We start from the raw sequence: 21,617 nt of genomic DNA, 5'->3' as shown, positions 1-21,617 counted from the left end.
AATAATTGAAAGTAAACTACCTTGAAGTTCTCAGGACAGCCTTAACACTTTTATTATTCTGAAGGTTCTCCGAAACAAATTGCTACCTGATAACAATTGTGCAGAATTCTGTGTCTAACTTTTGAGATGGCCCCTCTATTTTCGATACATGAAATAGAAACTGGTCTTACAACAAAGCAGGTTACATCAAGCAGCAGGACAGTTGGGATTCCACCAAAAGTTACTCCCTGGAGCACCGTGCTGCCCCGGGCTGTGCTGTAGCAGTACGTCTCATTTGTTGAGTTGAAAGGTACACTTCTATTCCAGTAGTAGGCTAGATGAGAATGTCCAAAATCCAGAAACAAGGAAAGGCTCATTTTCTCTCTCCCTTTTAAGAAGAAAAGAGAAACAACCATGTGAAAAGCCTTCCTGATATTTCTGAGATGTACTATCATCATTAAGTACAGCGAACATAGTAAGATTCGACAAGGAAAGTACTTTGGAAAAGAAGTTGTATTTAATAAATCATTCCTCTTCACCTGAGAAATATTTTTGCAGTAACTCAGTTATTCAGTAGACTCAGTTACTAGCAGAGCCCACGCAAGAATTCCAGACATCTAACCAACCACGTTCCGTGCAGACATCTGAGGAAGGCTACAGAAGAACACACAAACTCCTCTCTTATCTAACTTATAACACTAAACTACTTTCAGGCTGGATTCTGATTCTAGGAGTAACACAGGGCATTAAATATTCCAACAAACTATAGAAGTTCAAAGATGGCTCCTAGTTAATGAGCATGTGTGATTACACTAGCTTATGAACTTTGCATCCAAATGTTTGAATCCAAAACCTTGAGATTATTAACAAATTTGCTACTAATTCCCCAGGAAGAAAAAAAAATTACTACCCAAATACACATGCTCCTCTTTCTCTGTTCTTGGAATATTTTCCAATTTCCAATTGGAGAGTTTAACTAGGAGAGCAGCACAGTAATTACAATATATCATTACCAAAAAAGAACAGAGTATTTCCAATTTTCTATGAGACAGCCATGTACCTCATTTTAATCATCTGACTTGCTCAAATAAATCAGTAACATATGAGACCAGACAAGATTTAGCTACTAATATAACAGTATTTTTGGGGTTTTGTTTGGGTTTGGTTTTTTTTTCTTAAATCACTGCAGGCAGTTGCCCACGTACTTTGGGACTTTCCATTTCAAACACTTCTTTTCTTGGATCTTATAAACTTCATCATCCTTACCTACTTGGGACAAAAGCGTGCTTCATGCAGAACACACTCTGATTGATAAATTCATAAAGAAAGCATACCCCAGACAACCTCTATCCTTTGAAATCAAAGACTGTAGGTCCTCATCACAGGTCCAGGAACGCTACTTTTAGGATATCATGCCTTTAGAAGAAGAGCACACAGGGCAGCACTGTTCCGGATGCTGAAAACAAAAACAAAAGAAGAATACGATTAAGCTCAAGGTCTCCCTCTGAAGAGCAAAAATAACAATAATAATAATAAAATCACTATAGAGAATACTTCTCCCAAAGCAGAATTTACTAAGTGTTGGACTGCGTGTCACTTGGAGAGGCAGGTTTTGTCTCGGCGGACAGGTGCGCTGTGAAAAAAAACACACCTAATTGTGCCATAATTCTGCCCTTGCTTTCTAAGGACTGAAACCTAGCACTGACAGAAGAACAAGTCTTTTTTTTCTTTTTTTAACAAACTTTGGCAACTTTTGCCACGCCAGACTGCGAGCCAGCATGACAGCAATGCTGCACCTCCTCACAGACCGCCCCCAACCCCGCTGCCGGCCGAGGAGGACCCGCGACGCCTCTCCTCACAGGACAGGACAGCGACGACGCCCCCCCGGGGCTGCCCGGTGCCCCCTGCCGGGCTGCGGGCTGAGGGCAGCGGCCGGACCCCCCCCGCCACTCCCGGGGCCCGGCCGCCCTCCCGCCCCGCTCCTACCTGCGCCGCCCCAGCCCCGGCTCCAAGTCCCCCGGGCCGCGCATGCGCGCCTAGGCCAGCGGCGGCAACGGGCGGGGCCGCGCGGGCAACGGGCAAAGGGCGTGTGGCGGCGGGCGGCGGTTGGTGCCCCCCTGCCTGACGGGACGGGGCGGCTTCTGCCTCATGACGGGGAAGGCGCTGCCGCCCGCCTCTTTTCTGCCGTGTTTACCAAAGCTTAAAGCGCTGCCCTCAGGGAAGGGACGCTGTAGTACCTCGGGGGGAGCTGGTCGTGCTGTCACGATTCCCTTTCTTCCGTAGTGCTGCAGCGAACGATACGTGGCGCTGGGAGAGGCGGGCACACAGCCAGAAGGGGTGGTTTGGTCTCGGGTGTAGCCCCGAGCTGTGCCATGAGCTGTGTTAGTTCCCAGACAGAAGGATCAAAAAAACTTCAGGAGAAAAAAAAATAAATAAAAACAACAGGATATGATAGAATTGGCTTTAAAACGTTAGAAGACAACTTTTCTGCTTATCTAACAGTGCTTACGTGACATCTGTAGGGGCTTACAACAGCTATTTTAGGCATTCATGGCATATCCATGAAAATTTTATACTGGTTCCTAAAGACAAAAATCTCTGCTGAGGCCTCAAACGTTTTGTAACTTCTTCATGATATTTAAGTTTTAATGTTAATGTGAGCTACAGTGCTGTGTTTGGGAGGAAACCATTTTGTGCCTCCGTGACACACATTTTTGGCCTCCCCAAAGAATCAGATCCCCAAAGAGATTTTTTTTTTTATTTTTTTTATTTTTTTTTTTTTTGTACTTTATTCATTCTTAGCAGAAAAGGAGGACAAGAGGTGGAATTTCAAGCAGGGCACTGAATGTCAGAAATCCCAGTCAGATACAGGGGGTGAACACACAGGTGGCAGTGAAGCAGCCTGTATGCTGAGATGGGTAGCTCTGAAAGAGTCAGAAAGTAGTAATAGGAATGTTCTGTGAAATATTCAAAGGCTCTTGTCTGGAGGAGAGGAGAGGAGAGGTTACATGTTACACTAGTCAAGATCTCAGACCAGTACTGAGTCATCTTTCAATTTTTATGTTTAAAAATAAATTATGTTTAAAAAAAATGTGTTTAAAATGTGTTTTTTTTTTTTTCTTTTTTTTTTTTTTTAGCATCTGAGCTGCCTAAAAGCCAGCATATTCTCTAGTTGGCAGTCCCATTATTACCTCTCCATCTTCAACTCTGCCTGTATTCAAACTCTGTGGTTTTAGGTCCCTGCATGCAATGCCCACTATGCTGCTCCCAGCCATTTTATTTATATAGTATAGTATAGTATAGTATATATATATACGTACTATATATATATACATACTATATATATTATAGTGCCTTCCACCACTCCATCCTGCAAAAAGGGAAAAAGTCCCAGTTATGTGCAATAACTAAGAGAAATTTTAAGATAGAATAATTGCAGATAAATGCAGATAACCTGTGATTTTAAATTGGCCATGAGCATTTATGGTAGTTAGAAAATGGCGCAAAAGTCCTCAACTTAAAGCAGAGTGGCTCAGATTCATGCTGGAATAAAGACATCCATTATTGCTGAATGGTGTTAATGGTTTCTGCTTAAAAACACATTGTCTTATACTTAGGGCTAAATTGGTGGGAAAGATGTTTGGCATGAGTATATTAGAATAATTATTCTATTCTGGCTTTTCTGGAATAACTTTTCATGTAATAATTCAATAATTCTTCAATCAGGAATTAAAAGTGGAATACTTATAACTTTTTTTTTTTTCTTTTTGAAGTTAAATCTTACTGACGTGGCTGTAGCAGAGTAGATATACCATGTAGGTGAAGCCTTAGTGCATGCTTGCAGGCAGCTCTTATACTTTCAGGATCAAAATCCATTTGGTTGATTTTCTCACTGCAAAATCATTTTCCCCTCTCTTTCTCACAAGAATAAATCAAGTTTTTGTCTTTTTTTTTTTTTTTTCTCCTCTGTCTAGACAGGCTCTTTAGCTAGGAGGTGTGATTTTGTTTATCTCTAATTTCAGCAGCAGTCACATCTCCCTTCTCTCTACCTCTTGTAAATAAGGGTTTGTTTACCACTGTCTGTTCTTTTGGTGACAAAAGCCACATACTGTCATTAGTTAGCAAACTTTTAATTACGTTGCTGGAGCAGATGGAATCCAGCCTCAGAGAAGGTCAACAGAATTTAAAGTTCTTCCATCTTTATTGTACTTTGCGTGCTCCATACCCATCTCAACTGCTCTTTAGCACTAAGTTGAACAAGTGTGCGAAGTATTTACACTTACGTGTGGGACTGTTCCCTTACTTGAGTTATACCCTCAGGCAAAGGTACTTTATTAAATGACCTTATGGCTGAAGAACTGACCTGTCACTTTAGGTTTGATTTATCACAGCAGGACTTCCCTAAATGGATGAACTTCCAACAAAACATCAATAGTCTCTGGACCGAGTATGAGGTGGCCTGATGCTTTACCATGTGTGGCAGCTCTTGAAGTGGTTACTTTTGCTGCTCTCTGAAGAAAACCTTCAGCTCAGCTTGCTGTTCCTTACTTATTTGCTTATTCAAATCTATCTTAATGGATTTAATTCAGGTTTCATGCCTGGCAGCTCATTGCTACCTTTTAATCTTTGCTTTCATCTAGCAATCTGTTTACAAATCTCGATATACCAAAGGATTTAGTGTGGGCATTTCTTTTTGAAAGATCTGAGCATTTAAATGTGCGCAATAAAAACAAATAGAAAAATCTAGACGGATAGACATATTTACATGAACTCTAATCATAATACAAATCAGCAAGAAGCAAGTGCAGATTTAAATTTGTTAATTACACTTCATTTCTCTCTGTCCTTTTTAATTCTTAGTGTTGCTTCTCATTCATAGATAATATTGATTTTCAAGGTAAAACTAGCCTTGCATTAAGGATTGAATGCATTTTTATTAATCAAGAGAGCTCACTAATATACAAACCATTTAACCAAATATATCTAGCAACATGTAATAGAAATTTGCCTTATTTTTCTTTTACATTTTGCATCAGATAGGACATGCTGCATGAGACCTTGCTGTTCATGGTTGAGCATGATAAATTATTCTCATGATCTTTCTCAAGTTATATTTGGATGAAAGCTGGAATAGTACTGAAATGTACAAATGACATCAATCTAAAACAGCAATTCTGAAAAGTATGTGAGAAATGCACGGGGCGGGGGGGAGAAAGCTTATAACAATGTTTTCTGCATTTAAAAGTGATTTATTAAACAGCGAGGTATTGTTCCTACTTTGTGCTTTGGGATCATTGTCTTTATCGTCACTGTTATGTATAAACAGGAGTCCCTGGGAGCGTTCCTTGTGTTCTGTACTGATACCTCAGCTGCGAACGCTGTCAAACCTTGCTGTAGTCCCGCCTGGGCTAGACAGGCCCATGCCTTGCCACAGGGCAATGCATGGAATTCCTCGTCACTCACTGGTGTGAGATTTCGGCATGAGATTTCAAACCTCTGTTTTGTGGGTAGATGCAGCTGTGGAGAATCTATTGCTGATACTCAGAATTTTCAGGTTTATTAGTAGGATGTTGAAATGAGACCATTGCTGAAGTGACATATTTTGGTATAAAACTAGGACAAGAAGACCTGAAACATGGATGACTGCAGTGTTTTCTGACTTTACGTATTATGGTAATGTCTATCCATGCATTAAGCTTGTGTATATAGAGTCTGAAAGGATTTAATGCATAGGTAGTGTAGCACTAGCTATAATTAAGGCAGCTCCCTGGGAGAGAGAGAGGCAGAGAAACCATCTGTCACATCCTGGTCTCTTCCACCAAAGAGGACAGCACCTGGCCACATGTTTGGTTTAGGTGAACCAGGAGGCAGGTGTATTTATCACCAGCGTGATAATATCATTGGTGATGATATCACCAACCACTTACAGCGTGTAATGTTTTGCTGTCCCTGGGTACAATATATGTTAGCTTTATAGCAAAGCGGTCTGGTGTCCTTGTTTCTGTGCTCCACAGCTGTCCTGATCATACAAAACAACTCTTGTTGCAACAGCACTGGGGTGAGACCTGGATAGATATTAGCGTATTTTCCCTTGAGCAGAAAGCTGGGCAATTGCTTGCACAGGAGCCACAAAATGCTCCAGGAGATCCTGCAGTCCGAACTATTGGAGGGCCAAGACAGGAGGATATGCTGGAGCATGTATCCCCAAGATGAATTGAAAGTAATTTGTTGTTGATTAACCTCTCAAATCCAGTTTTTAATCAAAATAGATCAGAAGAAGAAAACTACTTTTCCAATTTTTTTTTTTTCCAAATACTAATCAGTTTGACAACTTGGAGCAAGAATGAAGTGGTTGGACTGCTTCATCCACAGTGCATCTGCAGAGTCCATGGAGATCCTCAGCTTTCATCCTTACAAACTGGACTCCAAGGCCGACATCATGGCCCTGCCTAGCTCACTGTCTTGGCTTGCCTTCAAGGGTCAGTATCAAGCACACTGCTTGAACATTTTTAAATGTAATTTACAACATTTTTAAATGTCAAAAGCTTAAGCCTTAATGTAAATGGCTATAATTTAAATAATTATATTTTTAAAATATGAATATATTTAAATAGAAACCTGGATTAAATATTTTTGAAAGAACATTTAAAATGTGTGGTCTTTATTTTCCTTGGGTGCAAACTTCCAACTCCTGGATTTAAAGATGGGGAGGAAAAAAAAAGTCTGAGTGCAGTCTGTGAGGATTTCAAAGAGCTTTGACTTTATTTTCATCTCAGGCTAGCTCAAAGCAGATCAGAAGCAGCCAAACTAAGAGTTACGCTTTATAGCACAGTGTAACGCCTGGCAGTTTGCACCAATAATTATCTCTGTGGATTTGTGTGACTCAGCCATTAGGTGTGATTTGTTAATTTCAGAGTTTCATTTTGCAAAGAGCACAGAAAGTCCCTGTTGCACTTTGCAGTGTGGCAGTGGCTCAGCTCCTTTGCACATTCACACTGCAGCAGGTGAGCACGGGGGGACAATAATGACAACTGGATGATCCTGGTGAGCCCAAGCAGGGGGTCAGGTGCAAGTGTCTGGGGCAAACTGGTGACAGAATGCAAAGTGCCTTAAGCAGGAGGATGTGAACAGCTGTCACGGCGGCAAACAGCCACCACCAATGGCACTGTGGCTTTTTCCATCCAGAAAGATCCTGCATCCAGGGCCTGGCTTGGGTAGAGTTTGTGTGGCGTGCAACAGCATCTAACCAGTTCAGGTGCATGACTGCCACTCAAGGCACACCGTGGGTGTGTTGGGGGTCCTTCAGGGCACCTTATGGCCCCTCCACGTCTAGGGAGACAGAGGAGTTGCCTAAATACAGGACAGTCCTTAGTGTGTCATCACCTCTTGGACATACAATCACCATACCCTCTGGCTTTCTCACTCTCATCCCTCCCTATCCATTCTTTCCTTCGTCTTTCTGTAGCAGTTTATTTCCTCTCCCCATTCATTTTTTCCTACATCTCCCTTTTTATAATGATTTTATTTCTCCTAATCATTTTTTTTTCTTTTCCATCTTTCTCCTTTCAAATATATGCAAAGAGTATAAAGGTGTTCGCTTGCAACCCTTCCAGCTGTACACGGCGCCTTTAACATTTTCTTGTGAGTAAGAGTGCTCCTGATCTTGTAAAAATGGAAAGTCATCTTGTCACTGCCTACTGGGCTTAAACACACAGGTAATCTACGGATCAGTGGAGAATTTTCCTCACTGTAAAGACACAGTAACAGCTGACAAGAGTTATATCACTTGTTTTACCAGTGTATGTACTATAATTGTTTTAGTCTGTTGGTGATTAGAATTTTGTTGATAGAAGCTGTGGTTGGCTGGTACCTTTGAAAGTCATGTTATTTATCTTAGTGACTAAATAGGGACTTGAAAATATTGGCCAAAGCAATTTGCTCAAGGTCATTATACTGACTCAGGAACAGAACTGGGAGGAGAGCCCAAATCTCTTCAACTCTCCCTTCCTGTTGACATTCTGCACAGTCCCAGTAAAGCAGATGCTTATATGTGCAGATTATATACCAGATTATAATGAGGTGAGTGATCGGAATTAATTTGGGAGGAGTTAAAAGCAGGTCCTAGTGCAAGACAGGATCCAGGGCAGGAGGAAGGTCTGTGCCCCGTGGCAGCAGGGGAGCAGGCTATTCCTGCTTTCACAGCGCCTTTTATTTTACACTTTCTGCATTAGTTCCTGGCACTGCCCCACATGCAGCTGTATGGACACAGCTGAGAGGGTAGCTGCAAGCTGGCACTGTGGTACTCAGAGCCCAGAGTGGAGCAAACCTGAGATTTAAGGCCCCAGATGACCGACTGCCCTGAGGAAGGGCAGGCCAGGTTGCTCACAGTTCCTTTGTGCTGTAGTTCGTTTTCGCCATAGTTCCTGTAATGATTAGAAGGATTTTGTATGTCAGTATAAGACCTTGAACTTATCGTTCAAATTATCAGAGTGAGAACATTTCTCTGGGGACATGAAATATTGTTAAGAAACCAGTTCCCATCCACTTTTCTTAGGAAACAAGACAACTGTGTTCTGTAACTGTTGTGGTTTCTGGACCAGTTGCAAAGGCACGCCAAGGCACTAACATATTTTCGTGTTCCATTATGCATCTGAGCCTTTGCTTGTTAAGGACAGCATACATTTAAGAGTCTTCCAGCCTGGGAACACAGTGAAGTCCAGAGGTAAGCTTTCATATCACAAGGGACTGAGAACAAACCAAGCAATGCAATTTCCAGAGTTTGGGGAGCCAGTCTTCCAAATCTGCTGCACAACGTGATTTTCAAATTCCCTATGCTGGACTTGCAGAAACTGAACTTTATTGAAAACACCATTTTCTTCTCGTCTGTTGTTGAGGTGTTGTAACTGATCTGGTCAAACTGAGTAAGTACTTCAAATGAATTCCAGGTTACCTACGTCTCTGCTCTGCTTGTAGGACTTTATTTCTAGTTTAGCTGTCACGGAGGTAAAATACTCCTCCATCTCTTTTCGAATCAAAGCAAAGAGAGACAATCACCCCAGTTTTGCTCAAATCAATGAAAGATGGCCTTGAGTTCCTTTCTGTGCCTTTGAAAAACTTTTCCACACGTGTGATTTGTTGGAAAACTCTGGTTTCAATACTGGTGATGCTGAAATCAACAGCCATGCTGCATAAATAGAGCAAATTTTAGTCACTATGTCTTTATTGTTATTCGGCCTGTAAAACTTAACAGATATGAGGTTTGAGTGTGTGGCATTTCCTGCAAAATTTTGTGTTGAATCTCAAATTAAGGTTCAGAAATGCATTTGATTGCTACGTGTAAATGTTGGCCATACCTGGATTAATGCATTTAAGTAAGCAAATGGTTAGGTAAGAAAAAAACAAAAACCTGAAGTTTGTGTTTCACGCTTCAAGTGATCTGGCCAAGTGTGGCTAGATTCCCTTTTAAAATCAAACGAACACAATGCATCTCACAGGGTCCTGTAGTATAAATGCTAAAAGGATTAAAACTAGTCAGGTCACACAACTTTATTTTACTCTTTACAAGGGCAATGTTAAATCCAAGACTTTATACCCTTTGTTTACATAGATATGGGTACATGGCAGGAAATTACATAATTTAACCTCTGACTTGAAGTAAAATACCCTTTTGTGTTCTGTTTTGGAGTCAAAAACTCAAAGAACTGTATTTTCTCCAGTTCTTTCATACTGAAGTCTTTTTTATTAAAAAGTAATAACATACAGAAAATAGTTTAAAAAACACTGTAACAACAAAAAGTACTTAAGTGAAAACAGCTTTGTAGTAACTGCTTGAGTAGAGGCATTTGACCTGCACACCCTCCTTTCAGAACATTGCAGCACTGTTTGAAGGCAAAAGAAATTTGGGGGGCTATTTTAATACTAGTTGTTATGTGATTGTCAAAGATGTACCGAGGTACACAGTCTAGACAGAAGGGTAGAATGAGTTAATGTTAACCGCTTGAAATTTTTTAACAGATATAAAAACTTTTTAAATGCATTTAGAATACTCTAAAGTCCTTTGAGGCCACTCTCAGAAGAGATGGCAGAACTCTCTGAAGAGCAAGAAACAGTGCTGCATGATGCAAAGTTTACAGCAAATAATGTCTGTCTTTTTCTGTTTTAAAAGAATTAACGTTAAGGATCAAGATGAGGGATTACAGTCTGATCCCTATCATCATTTTATATTGTTTTGTTCTTCTTGAACCTCCTGACTCTACCAAAAACCTCTCAGACTTCCCACCAGCTCACCCGGGTCTGGTGGTGCTGCTGTACCCATTCTGAATTCCACTTTATCATCCTTTTGATCACAGAGCTAATGTGCTGTAAACATCAAGCAAAAAAGCCATGTGCAAGTGATTATTTTGAAACTGAATCCATCTAGGTTCCACAGTGTAAAACCTGCTGAGTGCCACAGCCCCAACTTTGCTTCAGCAGCAGATGTTAGAGACAGAAAACAAATCTACAAGTAGTTTAGCTCAATTTCTTGCTGTCACAGATACCTTTTTTTTTTACCAATATGCTTGCTAAGGCACAGTCCAAGTTAATTTAAGTCATTAACAAGATAATGTTAATTTAACATTAAATTGGACAGTGCCTTAGCAAATATATATTTCACTGAGCAAGTATGTATTTTACTGAGGACTAACGGAAGGAAGCCTTCAAGCAGTTACTCCACAATGTATCAGATGTACCAAATGAGTGAAGTCTAAAGTAATTATCAGTTCAATTTGTCCTCTCTGTGTGTATTGTGGTCTAATTTTGTCTTCTACAATCGTGCACTGTTTTTTATCTTTTTGGTTGTTTTTTTTTTTTTCCATGCAGGGAGTATTTTTATTTTTTGAACTAAACTACCAAATGACTATTTTGCATGACAGCTCACAGCACATAGTGGAAGAGGTTCATTTTAGATCTCATTCCTCTTGGCCTTTCATGTTTATTTTTGGCCTACAGAGAAAAAAAACACCTTCCAGCAAAGTTAGTAATGCAAATTATTCAATTTGCATTAACATGTAGTTCATAATTTTTCTTTTGCAGCTTCTCCTGGTAATGAAGTTTGGCTCCTGGAATACAGCGTTACTCTTTCTCTGAGTGGGGAACAAGTTATTAGCTTTCTCTTCACAGCACAAGAGGGAAAGGCATTCAGTGAAGCAAAAGTTATAAGAGTAAAAATTAACTAAAGGAAATACAATGTGTAATGAAGCCAGGCTACTCACTGCCAGAGATGCAATATTAATAGCACTCCAAGTCTATTCGTGTGACAGGAAAACACGTGTGTTTCTAACGAATGGGGAGGCCGCTTGCTACAAGACTTAGCACAGGACTACAGGGGATGCAGAACATGCTTCAGGACATGAATGGGCACTTGGCTGTATGGGAATGAAGCAGGTTGTACAGGCGAGGGTGTTATAAAGGCAGCAGTATGAGCAGCAGGCTAGCACAGCTCCGCTCCCTCTCAGAGCTTCTCCATCACTACGTAGCCCAGAGGTGGATTCTCACTTGCATCACCCAGTCAGCAAAAACATACCCGTAAATTAAAACAGGTGACCAGCTTTGACAGTGTAAACACACAACTCTGAGGAGGGGGAAAAATTAACTCATCAGATAAATATTCCTTTATTAGAAAATTAAGTGGTGCTCCTGCAAAATACAGCTATTTCTCAGCTTTGGGGACATTCCTCAATAATCTATATGGTGGTGTAAAGCAAACAAGTTACGGACATATGCTTATTTATCTAATTCAACAGTATTTGCTGAATTTCAGTGTTTTTCCTAGCAGCTTATTTTGTAGCTGCTGTCGAGTGGTCACAAATCCTGCTGCCCCAGCTACAAACAAAGCATAGATGAGGGCAGCGGGGAGGAGACTGCTGAAGGGACAGAAAAAGCTGTATTTAAACAGTTGTGTTGGCTTTTCTGTAGGGGAAAAAAAAAATAAAAAAAAAAATCAGAGAGCTCTTTTCTGCCAGAACACTGGCACTTTGCAAATGCTGCCAACACAAACCCTGAGAGCAAGCCAGCTGATATCAGCTGAGCAAGGACATGGTGGGACTTTGGACATTTTATCCATTCCTCTCCTAACAGATGTCCTTTTGTCTGGGCCATTTGGGCAGATCAAGCCCATAAGTAAAAGCAGAAGGGTGCTTAAGGAAGGTGTGTTGCGAATCTGCAATCGAAGTCATATATCACCAAAGTTACAGGAATATATAACCGAACTCAAGATAAGAACCGGGTTTGCAACTGGTCTCAAATGAAATGGGGCATTTACTGTACGGGATATGTTGTGAGATAAATGCACTCCTGGCATAAGGGAACATCACACCCGTTATTGTCTGGGGTTTCACCACCATCATTTGTGAAAGGGAACCCAACAGGGCATTGCAAGGCATTTTGGTTGGAGACAGCCAATGCAGCCTGGCCTAGGCTGGTGGTAAGGAAAAGCAATTTTTCCCCATGAGCAGACTCACATCCTCACCTAGATTCAATGAACTGGATGATTATTGTGTAGCTCAAGCAAACGATGCACCACAAAACTCACCATGGAAACTGGCAGGCAGAGCAGATGCTGGGCACCGAGGCTGTGGTTGCTGTGTCTGCTGTGAGATCTGAGTGCTGTCAGGTCACAGTAACCATGGCTCAGGTCAGCCGTCAGACTCTGCGTTGTGTTTCCCAGAGTTGTGCTAGTCAGAGCTTGCAATGCTGCCATAACTGCTTATTTTATGATTTTATGATTTTATGCTCACTATGAGGGGAGTGGTGGGGGCTGGGGACACATGGAATTGCATGGTAAGTCAAACGACACCTGATCTAGCACAAAGCCTTTTGGCACAAAAATTAACATGGATGAGTTTTTAGATTAAATCAGAATCTGAAAAGTAATTTTAGTGCAGATCAACCCTCTGCATCGAGCAGCTCTGCTGTTTTCAGGCTGCCACTGGAAGCCAGATGAAAGCTGGCTGTTTGGTGCTATCAGGCCATATCACAGAATCACACAATGGCTGAGGTTGGGAAGGGAACTTCTAAAGGTCATCTGGTCCACCACCACCACCACTCCCCAAGCAAGGACACCAGAGCAGGTTGCCCAGGACCACGTCCAGAGACTCCACAAACTCTCTGGCGCTGTAAGGTCTCCTCAGAGCCTTCTTTTCTCCAGGCTGAACAACCCCAACTCCCTCAGCCTGTTTTTGTAGGAGAGGTGCTCCAGCTCCTTGAGCATCTTTGTGGCCCTCCTCTGGACTCATTCTAATATTTCCATGTCCCTCTTGTGCTGAGGGCCCCATGCCTGGTGTCAGGACCAGCATGTCCTGGTGCCTGGGGTTCTTCCCCAGGTGCACGACTGCAGTTCTCGTTGTTAAACTATCTTTGGAAATTTTTCTGTGCCAGATTTTGCAGAGCAGGATGCTGCTGCAGGGAGCACTCATGCAGACTCCAGTGAGCTGTACTGGCCCTGGGTGCTGTTCTTCTAGCTATTTGCACTGTGCAAGCTATCCCTGCCCTAATGAAAGAGCAGAAAAAGAAGGAAAGCCACTACCCTAGGCAGACAGTTTACCAGTATCTTTCAGCAGATACATGCCATTTTCAAAAAACAAGCATTACACAGGTCAGAGAATTTCTAGACTAGGCCTGTGGTTGGTGGTGTTTGGATTTAAAGTGGCAGACAAATAAGATAATGACCCTCTGGCCTGCTCACTCCCTTTTTGCGGTAGAGGAATTTCTCAAATTTCTCAAAGGTCTTGCTTCTGAGGAAGAAAGGAAATTGATTTAGGACTTCTCTCTCTCTCTCTCTCTCTCTCTTTTTTTTTTTTTTTTTTTTTTGAGAACAGGAGCCAGTATTTGCCAATCTAAGGAATAGCTAGCTCATGACCCACAGCAACTTGCTGACCCAGCTGAAAGCAAATCCTCCAAACAAGAAGCTGCAGTTCCCATCTGGGCTGTTGAGCATATCTTGTGCAGAAGGGCTGCAACTGTCCTACCAAGACCAAACTGAGCTGTCCTGAAGCCACACAGAGGGGAGCGAGGCATCCGCTGCCCTCCTCTCCTTGAATAAAGGCAACATCAAAACCCAGGGCTGCCTCCCTGGCAGGGGATGCATTGCCATCCCACAGCTGTGCTTGCACCGAGAGGGACTTAAGACTGAATAAGTCAGAAACAGAACCTCTACTTGAATTATTCTTTAATTTGGCAAGCTCACACATGCATCTTAAGACTTTTATATTTATCTTCATACTTCTAGACTCAAAAGACAAAGACTTTAAGAGAAAAAAAAAAAAAAAAAAAAAAAGAAAAAAAAGAAAGAAACAGGCCAAAATCAATAAATCAGTGTAGAGATGTGTTCACATCTCTATATAAAAAGCCTGTTGAACTAATCAGGGCATTCCTTGGAGCACACAAAAATTGTGGCCTTTCACATCACTCAAGCAAAGGCCATTCTAATATGGGCCCAACTGTAATACAAAATAATTATGCCCATGCAAATTCAGATCTTGAAAAATTAAGGATTCAGATCCTCACTGGCACACTGAAAATGTGTTTGAAACGTTCCTGTGTCCCAGGATAACGGCTGTGTAATTATGCTAAGCCTTTCACACTTTCTCTTTTAAGCCATTAGATTTATTTACCAAAATCACTGCATAGATATGCCCAGAAAATATATTGGAGAACTGTTCAAAACTAAAATTAAAGCATAAATATAGAGGTTCTCCCTTCAACAGGTCCTGTATTTCATTAAAACTGTAAGTTCCTAGGACTTGGTGCCCTACAGCCCCTCTAAATACTCTGATTCCTTGAATGCACCGTGGAGATTCTAATACACATTACACAAATAGAGCTACTATAAAATTCCTGACTTTTCTTGTTTGCATGACAAAGGCAGAATGGCAAATCCACCAATTGGACCGGATAATCACTCTCCTGTGAAAAGTCTGCAATCCACATCCTCTGTTTGATTCCTAGCTGAGCCTCAACTATTTGCTCCAAAAAATTTATTTTACGTGTGAAGTCCATAAATCACCATCCAATAAACATTAGACAGGGAAGGGATTTCATCCTGGCAGCTCAGACATCAGCCACAGGAGAAGTCTCATCCAGATCCAGAAATAAAGACTAACTGGACAGAGGTTTACAGGATTAGGCCTTATAACATGTTTAAAGAAAGACCACTGCGAATGCATGAGCTGTAATTTTTTGCAGCAGGTGACCCTCACAACATCAACGTGTACCAGCACACCAGTGTGTCAGTCAGGGACGTGCCACATAGCTGGAGATGCAGCTGGAGGGGACAGCAGGGCAGGCAGGGCCTTCCCACGGGGCTAGAGAGTCACAGAGATGCCAGCAAAATAAACTTCCCTCCTCTTATTTGCAAGAGCGGAACTTTCTGACATGAGTTAGAGCTGATGGTCAAACGAAGTGGGTAATTTTCACTGCTTTTAGTGCCTTGGGACTGAAATAATATCACAGAAAATAATAATTTGTTCTGAGAAAGATGCTAAACAAAGAATTAAAGCAGACACTGCCCTGGGCCATGCACAACCGATGCGTTTATAGTCACATCAGAATTCAGTTGAACCCAAGAAGGTGCCCCGTTAACATCTAGTGGAGACTTCATCATATTTAGGGAGGCAATTTCTTTAAGAGGCTCCAGAGGCAAAGCAGCCTAACCAGAGGTGGCTGGCCACGCTCTCTCTGCAGGCTCTGTTGCCTTCCTCCATGCCCCAAGCAGGCTGCCTTGGCTCACCCTTGCTTGAAAGAGACATGAACTGCTCCAGGTGCTTTTGTACAAGTTCAGTTGCTTGTTTCTGTGGGAGAGGATGAGAATCTGCCCCTAATGCCGTGCTCTTTAAGACTTTCATCGATCAGGTTCTGCTTTTCCAATTCCCTTCTCCTGGGATTGGTTTCAAAAATCGATTCCTTCATTTTATGTCAGCAAAGCCAAGGAAGCAGAGGATGTGAGCTCCAAGTTTAAAGATTGACTTCTAGAAGAACAAGCAGCCCCCACAATCCAGCCTCCGCTTCAGCTTTGCTGTCTAGAGACAGCTCTCCGTTGTGGTTATTGATGGCACTCAAACACCAATACTTGTTACCTGTGTTCTGGAGAAGCAGCGTGGTTTCTCACCTTCACTGAGGGATTATCTGCCTGTATATAAAGCCATGTTCTCTTAAGAAAACATGTTATTAAGCACTCGGGAATCCATGAAGAGTGACTGAACGTTTTTGCAAAGCACCAGCCCTGTACATCTTCCACCTCCAGTGATTCAGAGGGGGTGCACAAGACCATAAACCACCATGACTCGATGCTGCAATTCATATGCTTGATACATATAGTCAGAGATCAAAGTGGTACCTACCCTCCACCCCCAAAAAATAAATTATTTTTTTAATGTCTGCCATAAAGGTGGACATTCAGATGTAGCTTTATTCTCCTGACTGTTATTGTCCATTTTAAGTAACAAGTCTACTAGGGTAAAGATCAAGGCTTCCTTTAAGAGTTGTATGGTGCAGCACTGACGGCAATGTAGTACTATGTATTAATACAAATGTATAATACAGATGTATTTTCTGTCTGACCCAGACCAAACAGGAGACTCTGCTTGCTCAGGGGACTTTGGGGCAGAACTTCACAGGGAGTTAAAAAAAAGCAGGAAAATTTCTTCCCCGTGAAGGAATCTGGTCGCTCCCCTAAACTTTCTTGTATCGGCTTGGCGGTACACGAAGGTGTTAAACTGGCATGTGTCTATCAAGGGGCGGGGGGGTGATCCTTTCAAGTCCTCTGCTTCATCCCCACTTGTGGAATTTGTTGTGCCAGTGGGACGAGGCTGGCTATAAAACCTCTGTCCTGCTCCAGCAGCCTGCGAGCGCTCCGCAGCCCCAGTGACATCCCTGCTCTTCCCTGCGGGGCCGCTGCCAGAGGAGGATGGAGCCGAGCTTTGCCCAGATGCTCTGCACGCTCTGCCTGGCCACCACAGTCTGTGCCTTCACCCAGGAAGAGTTCAAGGAGGTGCTGCTGAAGCAGCTGGGGCTCTCCGAGGTCCCTAAGCTTCACAAGAGAGACCTGGTGGACCTGGTCATCCCAGAGCACGTGAGGAACAAGTACATCTCCATGCTGAAGCGCCACAGGGTGAAGCGCCGCGCCTCGCCGAGCCTGGGCAGCATCCTCCGGGGAATCCCTGGCAATGCAGGTAATGTCCCTGCACGCGGGCAAACCCACGGGGGAACGAGGTTGGGGTCTGGCTTTGAAGAGGAGTAGGGTGGAAAGCATGTGTGTAGTAGCAGTGTAAAGATTAACACGTGTCAGTGGCTCCTCACAGCTGGAGAGGGGACCCCATGGTCCTGGCAAAGGGCAGACTGCTGCTGGCACGTGAGAGAAAAGTAGTCCTAGTGCTCAGGAAGCATTTGGGGCAGATGAATAAATAAATAAATAAATAAATTGTTAGTAGAAAGTGCAAACCTTGCAGTTTTTTAGTCAAAGCTCCAGAAAGTCCTCTTCTCATTCATGTAGGAACAGGTGTGATATGTCTCCTCACCCTGGTCCTTTCATTTTGCTTGGGAAAATTATCCACAAGGAAATCTGCTGTGCAGACACAACAGAGTCTGTGCAAGGACGCTGCAAGCTTGCTTTACTTTTAATAGACACACATAGCATCCTGGGCAGCAAAGGAAGACACTTTTTCATTGCAATTTGTGCAGTTTCCTGCTTTCACACATGGTGTTGGCACAAAGGGATGCACACCTTTTGGTGTTTGCTCCATTTAGGGGTGAATTATATAGATTTCTTTCCATTGTCGCCAAGTTGCAGAGGCTTAGACCTAGAAGAAGAATTAGGGTGTTTGCAAGACCTTGATTCAAGTGCACATTAGAAAAAGTGTGTTTAGTGGCTGTCTCTGCCACAAGGGATCATTTTGGGAGCATGCAAGGAGTGTGTTGTGATGATAATTGTGGATGAGGTACAGATGATGGCAATGACTCACTGTCTTTTTTTTTGTCCAAAATGTGTGCAGACATTGTGGGAGATGTCCTCTATCCTGACCCCACACGCCAGAACCTCGTCTTTGACATGGAGGGGAGAATACCGATAAACAGCGAGGTGACAATGGCCGAGCTGAAACTTTTCAAGAAGCCCTTGGACAGGGCAAACCTGCCTGCTAAGCAGTCTCACAGGCCTGTCTCCAACGCCAGAGTCAGTGTCTACTGGGTGCAGCGGCAGCGTGATGGCACCAACAGGACCTCCCTGATCGACTCCCGGTAGGTTAGGGGGTTCCAGTCCCCAGGATGGGGACAGGTGACACTGGGTGTGCCTCTGGTCTGTCCGGTGTAGGTGCATCTGTAGAACTGGGCTGTGTGGCCTCTAAGGCTAGAACAAGCTGATAAAAGCAGATATTAAGTTAAGCCTGCAATATGTAATAATGCATTAAAGTGAAGCATTTCTGTGTCAGATGATGGTCTTTCCCTCTGACAGTCTCCATCTGACTTGCTTACCTTTCAGTCTAACTCATGGGGGTTATTGGCTGCTGATAGGCTTTCCATCAGCCACCTCATTAGCTGCTTTCACTAAGTAAATTATGCAAAAAGCATCTGTTTCTGCAGTTGAAAGCTTCTGAAAACTTTACAACCCTTGAAGGCAGAATTAGACATCAAACCAACTTTCTGGGTGGGCAAGGACTTGTGGCCCTAATACAGCTAGGAGAGGTGCAGGTGGGAGTAGTTAAGTTTACCGGGCTGCTGTCACAAGCACTGATGCTGCGTATAACCCTGCACTGCTTGTATCAATACCTTAGCACAAGCACATGCAAGGGTTTTTGTTTTTCCCTTCAGTGTCTGCTAGACTTGCAAGCTTTGTGTGCTTCTTTTAGTTAATTGCTGTGGGTGCTTGGCAGAGCTGCTCAGTAAGAGTTGTCATGCAGCTGAGGCACATGGCAATGCACAGGGAGCAAATTACTCGGTGGCAACAACAGCACCACGAGCCCAGGCTTTATCTGACGGGCTTTTCTCTGATGGGCAGGCTGGTTCCAGTGCGAGAGTCGGGCTGGAAGAACTTTGACGTGACACAGGCTGTGCACTACTGGCTGCGAAACAAGAGGCAGGAGCCCATGGTCCTGCAGGTCTGGATCGAGGGGGAGCGAGTAGGCAGTTACGCCTCGGAGGTGGCCAAAGCGGTGCGCTTCACCTCACAGGACCCCAGGGACAAAGCCATGGGCAAGCCCGAGCTGGTGGTTTATACCCTCGACTTGGAGGACTACGGGTGAGTATGAAACCGAAATCCGTGCAACCTTGACACTGAGTTACCATGCTCACTTTGTTGCCTGAATTTTCAAAGCAAACCTGGGCATGGTCCAAGCATCATGGCTCAGGGCCAGACTCTGCCCTCAGCCTTCCTGATCTCCTGTTGTTTCTTGCTTCACACACAGGGGCCCCGGGGACTGCAAGGATGGTGTGGTGACGGGGAAGTCCACCTGCTGCCGTCAGAAGCACTACATCAGCTTCCGTGAGCTCTCCTGGACACAGTACTGGGTCATTGAGCCAGCTGGGTACCAGGCTTACCGGTGCCAGGGGGGCTGCCTGCAGCCCCCCAGGTCCCTGCAGCACTTGGGGGCTGGGGGACGTGCCTGCGCTGTGGCCGAGACCTCCTCACTCCCTGTCATGTACCTGGTCAGGAGGGGCAACCGCACCGAGATTGAGGCAGCTGAGTTTCCCAACATGATCATCGAGAAGTGCAGCTGCATGGCAAATGGTGCGGCGCTGGTGTGAGGGACAGATGGATGGACAGGACTTGTGACACCTGTGGGCTCAGAGGAGCATCCATCCTCACCCAAACCTATGTGACTTACACCTCGCTGGATTTGGTGGAGCTGCTTCCAGGTTATTTCAGTCCCCACCCCAGGGTACTGCACACAGCTGCAGGCAAAAGGCAAGGACAATGATCGCTGCCAGGTGCAGAAGTCACACCTGGGTTTGACTTTCAGTTCCTCAGCCTCCAGCGCTCTGTAAATTTTGGTCCTTGTTTGTCCAAGTCACGTTTATTGTGGATTACAGAGCAGAAGCACTTACATGTATATATTGTATACACACAATATACACAGGTATCACACACATACATATATGTAGTATACAAACATATGTATTGTATACATGCATATTGTATATATTCATATTGCCTACATACATACATATATGTACATGGAATATTGTCCAGAGCTCAAAGGAATTTATATATATGTGCATATATATTGTATGTATGTATACTTATATATAAATGTACATATGATATTGTCCAGAACTCAAAGGGTAATATTTTTCATCCCTGTACTTATGGCTTGGCACAGTTTTAGGCAGAATGTAGAGTCCTGATGTCAATAGGCATGTTACAAACCATGACTATGTTTTGCTTGCACGAGTAGCAGTTTGTAGAATCAGGCCCTTATTTTTCTGATTGTGTATTACAGGTTTTTTTCAATTAAGGGCTATTTTTCTAGTCATAATTGCTTTCAACAACAAGAAAACAATAAAGTATTATTATTACAATATCCATTTGTTTGCGTATAATTATTCCTAGGTGTGAAAGCGGAGGAAAAAAATCAGTGATATTTCTGAATGTATCCTGCTGACCAGCTCCTACAAACATGCACCCGGTAACAGCCCGCTTACATGCGTGTCTCTGCCTGCTCATGATAAGATTATCTGCCCATGCAGGCAGGCACAGGGCTGAGCTGCTGTGGAGAATAACACCACCGCCACTGCTCCCCATGCTTCTGCAGGGTATAAGCTAGTACTTTTATGAGGAGAAATTCCAGAAACTTATCTGAGAGGCAAGCGATGACGCTCTATGTGTGAGCTGCAGCAGTGCACCGTCAGGGTGGGCAGGGAGCAAGGTAAGCCTATAGTCCTATAACTATAGTCCTGGATGAGATAGGCTGCCTCCCACCTCTCCTGTCCCCTGGTGAAGTGCATTAGTCCTGGCCCTTCCTCATGGGCACCTCAGTAGCACATCTCCCAGAGAACGACAGTGATAATGTGGCATATTTTTTTTTTTTTTTGAACTGTATAAAACACAGAGTCACAGAATATCCCAAGTTCGAAAGGACTCACAAGGATCATCGAGTCCAACTCCTGGCTCCACACAGGTCTACCCAAAAGTCAAACCATATGTCTGAAAGTGTTGTCCAAATTCTTCTTGAACGCTGTTGGGTTTGGTGCTGTGACCACTTCCCTTGGGAGCCTCTTCTAGTTCCTGACCACCCTCTTGGTGAAGGACCTTCTAATATCCAGCCTGAACCTCTACTGACACAGCTCCATGCCATTCCCTCAGGTCTGGGGTCGCCAGAGAGAAGAGATTGGTGCCTACCTCTCCACTCCCTGTTGTGATGAGGCCACCTCTGTCTCTTCTTCTCTAGGCTGAACAAACCAAAGTGCTGGCTGAACCCACTGCTGGTGGGAGGACTCCTGCATGAGTTTGTCTGGCTGGACAGGGAGCGCAAGGGCCGCAGACAAGGCGAACTTTGCCCCAGGAGTTTGTGGAGTCTCCTTCTTTGGAGATACTCATATTCAAAAGTGTGTTCTTAGGCAGCCTGCTCTGGGTGTCCCTGATTGAGCAGGAGGGGTAGAAAACACAGCCT

The 21,617-nt window shown here is 43.6% G+C and overlaps 2 protein-coding genes across 3 annotated transcripts in view; one reads left to right on the top strand and one right to left on the bottom strand.

The window, feature by feature from the left end:
* The window catches only part of TMEM63A (transmembrane protein 63A), a 27,998-nt gene extending 26,316 nt beyond the window's left edge, over positions 1–1,682 (bottom strand). Inside the window, exons 1-3 of one of the 2 annotated variants that reach the window (XM_082756262.1) lie at positions 1,534–1,682; positions 1,314–1,435; positions 171–367 (exon numbers count right to left, since the gene is read on the bottom strand). In XM_082756262.1, coding sequence (XP_082612388.1) covers positions 171–356 — 186 coding nt within the window. In that variant the 5' untranslated portion in view covers positions 357–367; positions 1,314–1,435; positions 1,534–1,682. The remainder of the gene's footprint in view (positions 1–170; positions 368–1,313; positions 1,436–1,533) is intronic. The other variant, XM_082756261.1, reaches the window with a different exon arrangement.
* A 15,239-nt stretch (positions 1,683–16,921) lies between these two features.
* Positions 16,922–19,752, top strand: LOC309877086 (left-right determination factor 2-like; the record flags this gene model as incomplete). Its single annotated transcript, XM_082758167.1, has 4 exons — positions 16,922–17,186; positions 18,006–18,249; positions 19,007–19,246; positions 19,413–19,752. 4 exons carry the CDS (start codon positions 16,922–16,924, stop codon positions 19,750–19,752), a joined length of 1,089 nt encoding a protein of 362 aa, XP_082614293.1.
* Between the last annotated feature and the right edge of the window lie 1,865 nt (positions 19,753–21,617).

Source organism: Aythya marila (assembly GCF_965140915.1).
Source record: "Aythya marila genome assembly, chromosome: 3".
In the NCBI taxonomy this organism is placed as follows: domain Eukaryota; kingdom Metazoa; phylum Chordata; class Aves; order Anseriformes; family Anatidae; genus Aythya; species Aythya marila.
The sequence above is the reverse complement of the archived record's forward strand: the minus strand, read 5'-3'. Positions and strand labels throughout refer to the sequence as shown.